A 10,462-nucleotide genomic window follows, 5' to 3' on the forward strand; every position below is an offset into this window, starting at 1 on the left:
GAAGAAAGAATTAGCGATATAGAAGACCAAATGACAGAGAATAAAGAAGCTGAGCAAAAGAGGGACAAACAGATACTGGACCATGAGGAGAGAATTCGAGAGATAAGTGACACCATAAGACGAAACAACATTAGAATAATTGGGATTCCAGAAGAAGAAGAAAGAGAGAGGGGAGCAGAAGGTATACTGGAGAGAATTATTGGGGAGAATTTCCCCAATATGGCAAAGGGAACGAGCATCAAAATTCAGGAGGTTCAGAGAACGCCCCTCAAAATCAATAAGAATAGGCCCACACCCCGTCACCTAATAGTAAAATTTACAAGCCTTAGTGACAAAGAGAAAATCCTGAAAGCAGCCCAGGAAAAGAAGTCTGTAACATACAATGGTAAAAGTATTAGATTGGCAGCTGACTTATCCACAGAGACCTGGCAGGCCAGAAAGAGCTGGCATGACATTTTCAGAGCACTAAACTGATTGAGAATTCTAAAGGATACAGTGTGAGGAGAGGACCCCAGATATCCTGACTTTCCCCAAGAAGGAGCCTGCTGAGACCTTACCCTTCAGATGGCAGTATCTTTCAAAACTTTCTTCAGGATGGTGTTGGTGTCATTGGCAACGTTGTCAAGGAGGCGCCACTGATTCCACCTTCTAAGGTAGTAGAAACCGGTATTACCTACAAATGGGATTCTGTTCAGAACCGAATATAAGCAAGTGTCTGTATTACAATTTGTCCATGATAATATCCAGTCCCTGCTGAGGACAGTGTGTAGATTCTGAGACTTCATAATGGCCTTAAACTCCTCCATAGGTTTTCCCATACTCTGGGCCACCTCCTGGAGAGACTTATCATCCAAACCAAAGAATGAGTGGCAGACATTCAAAAACTTCTCAAGGTAATCTGCATTCTGGATGCCGAAGCTGTCTTGGAAAGACTCTGAGCGTGTTTGCCTCCAAAAAGTAATTGCTTTGTCATTAATGATCTTCCCAAAGGTGTCAGACAGGTTCTGTCGGGGCTCATGGTACCTGATGTCAGACACTTCTTTGCACAACCTCTTCCTAAGCTCTGGGAAGCCATGCAAGGAGGGGTCAAAGTTGGAGACCAGAAATATGATGGGTTCATACATTCCCTCATTCTGGAGAGCTACCCGGATATTCTCCTGGATATCCTGCAGGAGTTGTTCCATTGAGACTACACGTGTATTGAGGTCTCTGTCCAGCTTGGTCCAGACAACGTAGAACCTCTTTCCCTGTCCCTGGATGATTTTGGCAAGCTTCACGAGATTCATGCTGAACTGTTCAGATGCAATGATGATGAAGAGATCATACTTGCTAAACTGGATTTCCTCCAGATAGGTCTCCAGGCTTTGGGTGGCAGCCCCTGTGCCAGGCAGGTCCCATAGCTCCACACTGGGCATGTCAGAGAGATGGTAGAGAGTGGGTTTCTGGGTGGTTCTCACCACACCTGTGGGAGCTGAGTCCTCCTCCTCCTGCCCAATTCCCCGCAGTGCATTGATGAAGGAGGACATGCCATTGCCAGAGTCCCCAGTCACTGCAATTCTCACTGAGGCACTGGATGCTGTCTTCATGGTCTCCTTGACTGCAGAGACTATTTCTGGCAACTTCCATTCTTCGGAAGCTTTTTCTGTGTTCCAGACATCCGACATAGATAAGATGCTCCAATCTTCATGGTGTGGCCCAGCAGAGGTAAAGGATGTAGGTGATGGGGTGTGAAGGGACGGGGAGGGCTGCATGATGTTGCTCATCAGTGGAGTAACCTGCAGAAATAGGAAAAGCAGGGGGGTTGGGAAGACCAGGCACACAGGGTGGCAGAGAAATCATCACATTTGATATTCCAGACTGAGGGTGTCAGATCCACACCTAACTCACTGTAGGCCTTTTGGATGAGAAACAACAAGCCCCTGCAAAAATGTTTGATAGTGTCTCAAAAATCTAAACATATTATTCAGTTACAGAAAACAAGGAAATCCTCCCATTTGTGACCATATGGATGGACTTTCAAAGCTTCATGCTAAATAAAATAAATCAGACAAATACTACATGATCTAACTAACGTGTGGAATCTAAAAATAAAAGAAAATAAATTCATAGAAAAAGGGAGCAGAATAGGGGAGGGGTGGAGGAAGTGGGTGAAAAGTGGGGGAGAGTGGAGGAAGTGTCCAAAAGGTACAAGATTTCAGTTGTAAGATAAGTAAGTACTAGGGATGTAATGTACAACACGGTGACTATACATATCACCATGATACAATTTATAGAAAAGTTAAGGGAATACATCTGAATGCAGAATGTTTTCTCTTTCTTTCCTTTTTATTGTATTTTTATGAGATGATGGATGTTAGCTGAACCTACTGTGGTAATCATTTCACAATATATGTAAATCAGATCATCATGATGTATGCCTGAAACTTATATAGTGGCGTTTGTCTGTAACATTTCCATAAGACTGATAAAATAATTTAAACAGAGTCACCAAATGGCCCAGCAATTCCATTACCAGGTATATACCCGTGGGCGGTGATGACATACATCTACGTAAAACCTGTGTGCAAATGTTCATAGCAGTATTATCTGTAATAGCCCTCAGGTAGAATTAACACGGTTGTCCACGCACTGTTCAACAAATAAACGAAAGTCGTCTATCCACACCAGAGATCAGGACTGAGCATGAAAAATAAATGAAGTACTGATACCACCCACAACATAGATGAACCCCAAAACATTACTCTCAGTGAAAGCAGACAGCCCCTCGGACCATGTATTCTATGATTCTATTCACATGAAATGTCCAGAAAAGGCAAATCCTTAGGCACAGAAAATATATGGGGGTATTTCCTTCTTCTGAAGGGCAAATGGTAGGAGGGAAAAGAGGGGTGGTAGTCAAGAGGTATGGGATATCTTTTGGATAATGAAAATGTTCTAAATTTTATTATGATGGCATTACAACTTTGTGAATATATTAAAAGCTAATGAAAACTTCAAAGGGCCGCGAATTACAGAATGTATCAATTATATCCCCGAATCAGGAGATATGCACACGTTAGGGACTCAAAGGAGAATGCTGAGGAATGCTCTGCAGCTCTGGTGCCAGTAGACAGCTCCTAAGCAGGTCACAGATATGAATGGACTTGAGCAGAAGAGTGTCATGAGGGTCTCTGTGTAAGGTGCACTTAAGTTCTCCTCCACCCCAACTGGGTGAGCAGGATGTCCCCCTGGGGAGGTCTGCAGGGCACAGTAAGCTTATGACAATACCGAATATCCTCAATCTTGAGGACCCCCACATCTTCACTGCATATGACTTCAGAGTCCAGAATAATTTAAATTTTTTTGATAACAGTGAAAAGTACATCTTCTTTCCTCTTAAGACATTTTCCATGTTGTTTACTGCTAATTGCATACCTGGGGAATCTCTGTCCCTCATCCACTTCAACATCTAAGTTACACAGACTTTCCAAATAATAACCTACTGATTTTTAAGTCAATACTTAGGTTTGTACATGACTGTTTATCTTGTCACTGTTGTGATTAGTATTTTAGGTATTTAAGTTCTCTTGTGAACATTCTCTTGTAAATTGTGCCCTGAGGTAAAATCTGCAAGCATTTTATAAGGCAGGATTGGGAAAGAGAATTGGTTGGGATTACCTAGGGGATTTCCTCCTGGGGGCTACACACAAAGTGCTTTCATAGTCCCACAGGTTATGAGTCTTTGCTGTGGTAATTTCCCCTAAAAAACCTACAGTTTCATACTAACAGCATTTTTCATATAGCTAGAACAAACAATCCTAAAATTTGTATGAAGCCACAAAAGAGCGCAAATAGTGAAAGAAAACTTGAGAAAAAAGAAAACAAAGCTGGGGGTATCATGATTCCAGACTTCAAGTTAGATTACAAAGCTGTAGTGATCAAAACAGAATGGCACTTATCTCATATATTTATGTGTCTTTATGAGTATGTGTATAAAATCATTTTTAAAAAAGATTTTATTCATTTACTTGACAGACAGAGATCACAAGTAAGCAGAGAGGCAATCAGAGAGAGAGGAGGAAGCAGGCTCCCTGCTGAGCAGAGAGCCCGATGAGGGGCTCAATCCCAGGACCCTGAGATCATGACCTGAGCCGAAGGCAGAGGCTTTAACCCACTGAGCCACCCAGGTGCCCTAAAAGCATTTTTAAAATAAACATCTTTCATTAAAATGTAAGAGTAATAAAAACAAAGCAAAACAAAACAAAAAACACCTGTATGGTACTGGTGCAAAAACAGACACATAAATCAATGGAACTGAAGAAAGCATCCAGAACTAAACTCAGAATTATATGGTCAATGAAACTTCAAGAAACAGGAAAGAATATCCAATGGAAAAAAGACAGTCTCCAACAAATGGTGTTGGGAAACTGGACAGCAACATGCAGAAATAAATTTATTACAGCATACACAGAAATAAATTCAAAGTGACTTAATTATCCAAATGTGAGACCTAAAACCATAAATATCCGAGAAGAAAGCATAGGCAGTAACTTCTTTGACATCACAACTTCTTTCTCGATATTAATCCAGAAAGGAAGGGAAATGAAAGCAAAAATAAACTATGGGGACAACATGAAAATAATACACTTTTGCAGAATGAAGGAAACAACAAAACTAAAGGTAACACACAGAATGGGAGAAAATATTTGTAAAGACATATTGATAAAGGGCTAGTATCCAAAATATATAAAAAAACTTATACAACTCAACACTCAAACACCAAATAATCCAATTGAAAAATGGTCAGAAGACACAGATAGGCCTTTTTCCAAAGAAGACGTCCAAATGGCCAAGAGACATATGAAATGATGCTCATCATCACTTATCATTAGGGAATTGAAAATTAAAACTATAATGAGATATTACCTTACACCTGTCAGAATGGCTGAAATGAACGACACAAGAAACAGACATTGGTGAGCATGTGGAGAAAGGGGAAAACTCTTGCACTGTTGGTGGGAATGCAAACGGGTACGGATACTCTGGAAAACAGTATGGAGGTTCCTCAAAAGTTAAAAATACAGCTATCTATGACCCAGCAACTGTACTACTAGGTATCTACTTAGAATACAAAAAAACTAATTCAAAGGGGTACATGCACCCTGAAGTATATAGCAGCATTATCAATCATAGCCAAACTACAGAAAGAGTCCACATGTCCTACAATAGAATATTACTCAGATACAAAAATGAAGTATTTTCATTTGCAATGACATGGTTTGAGCTAGAGAGTATTATGCTAAGCAAAAGAAGTCAGAGAAAGACAAATACCATATGATTTCACTCATGTGTGGAATTTGAGAAACAAAACAAGCAAAGTGAAGCAAAAAGACAGAGAGAGGCAAAAGAAGAGACAGACTCTTAAGTATGAAGAACAAACTGATGGTTAGCAGTGGGGAGGTAGGTAGGAGGATGGGTTAAACAGAGGATAGGTATTGGGAAGTGCACTTGTGATGAATACTGACTGATACACGCAAGTACTGAATCATTACACTGTACACCTGAAACTAATATTACACTGTATGCTAACTAACTTGAATTTAAGTAAAAACTTAAAAAAAAACTACTGTTTTTATCTGCACAAATGCAATTTTTGAACATATTATAATTCAAGACTGCCTCTTTGCTGTAGAGTTTCCCTATGAGCCCCATGAGGCCTTCTATTTCATGAGGGCTTCCCTTCCAGACCCATCTATGGGGTCTCCTGATGCTGCTGGGAGGCTAGTCCTCACACTGAATCAAAAGGCCCAAAGCCCATCTATAGGAGAAATTTCTCATTGGCCTACAGGCCCTGTGGTGTAGTTTCTTGCTCTCTTCCTCCACCAAACCTACCCCACTTGCATCTTCACTGATGGTTCTGAAGAAGACTTTCCTGTGATTCTTCTTACTCCCTCCAACTCTTACCACAGTGTAGGAATGTCCTGTTTCTGTAAGTCTGTCTGAGCTGGGTCTTTTGCATGGCATTTCTTGATTAATCTTCTTCAAGCTCTATTAGGTAAGTGATATTATTCCTAGTTACAGATGAAGGTATTTCCCAAATGTGATCTGTGAGCATCTCACAGATAAGAAATAAGCTTGACAGTCTGGAAAACAGTATGGAGCTTTCTCAAAAAGTTAAAAATAGAACTGCCCTATGACCCAGCAATTGCACTACTAGGTATTTACCCAAAGGATACAAACAGTGATTTGAAGGGACACATGTACCCCATTGTTTATAGCAACAATGTCTACAATAGTCAGACTTTGGAAATAATCCAGATGTCCATTGACAGATGAATGGATAAAGAAGATGTGGTGTGTCTATATATACAATGGGGTATTACTCAGCCATCAAAAATGAAATCTTTCTATTTGCCATGATGTGGATGGAATTAGAGGGTATTATGCTAAGCAAAGTAAGTTAATCAGAGGAAGACAATTATAATTTCACTCATATGTGTAATTTAAGAAATAAAACAGAAGAACATAATGGGAGAGAAGGAAAAATAAAACAAGATGAAATCAGAAATGGAGACAAATCATGAGACTCTTAACCCCAGCAAACAAACTGAGGGTTGCTCAAGGGGAGGGTGAGGGATGGGGTAACTGGGTGAAAGACATTAAGTAGGACACCTGATATAATGAGCACTGGGTGTTATGTAAGACTGATGAATCACTGAACTCTACCTCTGAAACTAATAATACACTATATGTTAATTAATTGAATTTAAATAAAATAAAATAAAAAAAGAGAGGGAGGCAAATCATAAGAGACTCTTAACTATAGGGAACAAACTGAGGGTTGCTGGAGGGTGGTGAGTGGGGGCATGGGCTAAATGTGTGATGGGCATTAAGGAAGGCACCCGTTTGGATGAGCGCTGGATTTTATATGCAACTGATGAATCACTAATTTCTACCCCTGTAACTAATTATATGTTATATATTAACTAAATTGAATTTAAATAAATAAAAAGAAGAAACAAGCTTGAAGATAACAAAGCAATGATGGAGGATCCCAGATTTACTCCAATAATGTCATTTTATGTTTCTATCTGGATAGGAGGGAAGGGTGATTCTAGTTAGTGTTGAATATCCAGCCCCAGGGGCTGAGGGATGGCTGGATGATGAGATGCTCCTCCTGGGGATGTGGGTCCACTTATTGCTATCAACTGCCACTTACCTCTCCCTAGATGCACCCTTCTTAATTTGGGGAGAGAATGAAAATCACAGTCCTCTCTCAGCTCCCATCCTCACAACACATTAAGGAAAACTCATTGCTTTGCAAGTATGAGGAAAAAATCCTACAATGTGTCATCAGATCTTAGAAACGGTTACAGGGAACTTGACTGCCCCCCCTCCACCCTTGGAAGATGGATGCATAATGATATGATCAGGAGATGCTGGGAGTTCAGAGGGAGGGAATCTCATGAAATATGATGTAATTACCATCTCATCTGCCTGGGGACCAGAGTCCCTTGAGACTTGGGTCCTCCACCAGGAGCCCCTATGACAAATTTGAGGTGCAACAGGTCAGCAAGGATGGTGCCTCCTCCCACAGGAGTGCAGGTGCCCTGAGCTCGGTGAGGGAGTGAGTGACATGGTGGGGGAACATGCATGGACAAAGCTGGCTAAAAGCCAGAAAGATGGAGCTCTGGTCTGGGTCAGGCTGGAGGAACACTCTGGAGTGAGAATCCCTAAGAGTAGCCTTCCCTTACCCTTAAACTCAAAGCCCTCTTTAAGACCTTTCTTGACCTTTCCTAACAATAGCCCAAGTTCTTGTTTATGGGGGAACACAGAGGTTTCCGAAGGTCTTACCAGCCATCCTGGCTCCAGGGAGACGATATCCTGGGTGAGTTCCAGGCTCAGACTTGGTTGTATGAAGGGGTTTCTTCTGCTCCTGAGCATGCTATGTATTCTGGTTGCCTGTAAGTTTGCCTCTAGTATGGGATGGGGAAGGCTGGTTGGGTCTCATGGGACCCAGGCTAGCTAGGACATAGGAACTGAACTAAAACAAAGGATTCAAGACCTCTTGAATCCTTTTCTTGGTTTGTCTAAATCCCATCACAACCTTCACATGTTCCCATCTCACCTTGACTTCCTGTGTGTTAGATCAATTGAAAAAACAAAAACAAAAACAAAAAAACCTCTGTCTCTTCAAGAGAGGAAAGTCCCAGAAAATATTGTTTCATCCTATGTTAGATGCCTGGTATCATAAAAATACACATATACAGGTCTTGGCACTTACAGTAAATAATTCCTTAGACTCTCTGGTGCCCTTAGTGCCTGGCAGGTATGGGACATATTTCTGTTAGATGAATGAAGCACAATGCATCATTGCATATCCTTCACTCCTTAGTTGACAGATAAATTAACTTTTCTTCCTAAATCTGTCATCTGAAATGTTGAAGCCAGCTCTGCCCCAGCCCTTTGGAAAGCAAGTAGGGGCTGTGAAGAGTATGAGCTCCCCACCCCAGGGTGGCTAAGGGAGGTAAGCACAAACTTAAAATCTTCTGGATCATTTCTGTGACTATGTCTGACTCAACCATGTACTTTGCAAAGGTCTCTTCACCTGAGTACCTGTTCTGGGCCCTACTGGAGGGGGTGACTGAAGCCCTACAGCACAAGTCACAGCTCCCTGTTTCCCATTACCTGCTTATCTAGTCCCTGCCTTACTTGTGGTGCTAGACAACCCTGCATGTGGAACCCTCTCAGGGTACTTTAAGACAGCAGTATGCCCATGTGACACTGTTAGGCCAGGCTGGGACAAGGGTAAACCCACGAGAGGTAGCAGGTCTTCCAGGAACGGTCAGTGTGTAAGTGCTGGCGTGTGTGTGTGTGTGTGTGTGTGTGTGTGTGTGTGTGTGTGTATGAGCCTCCAGGACACCAAGGCTCAGAGCACTAACCCAGAAGTTGAGGAGATGCCAGCAGAAATGAGCCTGGAAAGCAAGTGGCCCCCAGGCTCACTTTTTTGCAGGTCATACCATGTTATACCTCTGATCTTCCCTATCTGGAGAGGGTTTCCAAGCATGGTCCCATCAGAAGACCACCTCCCGGGGCGCCTGGGTGGCTCAGTGTGTTAAGCCGCTGCCTTCGGCTCAGGTCATGATCTCGGGGTCCCGGGATCGAGTCCCACACCGGGCTCTCAGCTCAGCAGGGAGCCTGCTTCCTCCTCTCTCTTTCTCTCTCTCTCTGCCTGCCTCTCTGCCTACTTGTGATCTCTGTCTGTCAAATAAATAAATAAAATCTTTAAAAAAAAAAAAAAAGAAGACCACTTCCCCCCGCCCCCCACAACTGCCATGAATATGGAGATGAAAGGCCCATTGTCTCCACACTAGAAGGTAGAATTGGTTTGGTGCAAACAAAGTACAGGGTTCTGAGTTTTGCCTCTGAAGAATGTCAGAGGGGGGCCCTGTTGTCAATACTCACTGAAAGGGATAAGCCAGTCCCCAAGCTCCCCTGCCCTGGTGTCAGGCTCTGCCTTTCATGTCTTCCCTCCTGCAGGGTCATCAGCCACATTGGGTTTTACCCCCTCTCACCCCTCTCACTCACCTGCTCCAGGAAGCAGAGGGTGACTGTGATCGGGCAGATGGTCCTGCTGGCAAGTTAGCCCTCCCAGAATGGGTCAAGCTCTCAGGCAGAGATGCTTACCTCTGAGATCCCACACAACAGGTTCCAGGCTCAGATTGCTCCCGAAGGAACGAAGGGAGTTGTGCTGGGTTGAGGTTGTCTTAGAAAGAGTCCAGACAGAAGGGGCAGTGGGGAGAGGACCCAGGAAAGAGAAGGCAATCTCGCAGTTTTCTGCCCAGTCCTTTCAGCCTCAGTGCCGTGCGATTTCTGAGTAAAGCTGGGGGCACGGCTCTGGGGGGAGGGAAATCAGAGTGGCTGCTTTCAGTTTCTATTCCTGGAAAACACTCCAGTTCTCAAAACAGGCCTGAACCGGTTCCATCTTCAGCATTCTGGAGGGTGGGGACTTTTTGGCGTTTGCCCTGGTTTGTGCAGGGTAATTTGAGCACTTTCAGCCCAGAGGCTCTGAGAGCAGCTGCCTTATACCTAAGAGTCTTACTCTGATGCCAGTGTCCAGACCGGTGAGAAGTCCATATTCAATCCCCTTGAGGCTGGTGGCTCAGATGGGTGCAAACACTGCCTGCCAAGTTACTCCTTAGGGCTGCCCAACGTGCTCAGCTCAGCGGCTAACTCCCTTCTGCTTGCAGAGATCAGACTGCAGAAGTGCCATCCATGGTGGATTTCTCTTCCTGCCCCCAGCTGTGACCTTCCCTGGTGTCAATACACCTGCCCCAGCCAAGTGAGGGTCTGAGGTCAACACAGCTCACGAATGACTTGATGAGTGTAAAAGCTGTGTGAACTCTCAGGGATTGTTCTATCCTCATCCTCCTGTGGGAGCAGCAAACAAAGACCCACAGGGTGTTTGTGTTCAGAAGGGAGG

General features: G+C 43.3%; 1 protein-coding gene across 2 annotated transcripts; it reads right to left on the bottom strand.

Moving 5' to 3' along the window:
* Window positions 1–394: 394 nt before the first annotated feature.
* On the bottom strand, window positions 395–9,960 carry LOC122915468 (immunity-related GTPase family M protein 1-like). 2 transcript variants are annotated; one of them, XM_044262244.1, is made up of 2 exons: window positions 9,667–9,960; window positions 395–1,775 (listed from the first exon to the last, which is right to left on the bottom strand). In XM_044262244.1, the coding sequence occupies exon 2, from the start codon at window positions 1,761–1,763 to the stop codon at window positions 561–563; it is 1,203 nt and encodes a 400-aa protein (XP_044118179.1). In that variant the 5' UTR covers window positions 1,764–1,775; window positions 9,667–9,960; the 3' UTR covers window positions 395–560. The 2 variants fall into 2 exon arrangements, with proteins under 2 accessions (XP_044118179.1, XP_044118173.1); XM_044262238.1 differs by lacking the exon at window positions 9,667–9,960 and adding an exon at window positions 9,568–9,660.
* Window positions 9,961–10,462: the final 502 nt, after the last annotated feature.

The sequence above is a fragment of the Neovison vison genome, chromosome 1, assembly GCF_020171115.1.
Source record: "Neovison vison isolate M4711 chromosome 1, ASM_NN_V1, whole genome shotgun sequence".
NCBI lineage: Eukaryota > Metazoa > Chordata > Mammalia > Carnivora > Mustelidae > Neogale > Neogale vison.

Excerpts from the sequence above, each read along its gene's own strand:
- LOC122915468 (XM_044262244.1), bottom strand. The coding sequence starts at position 1,763 with ATGAGCAACATCATGCAGCCCTCCCCGTCCCTTCACACCCCATCACCT.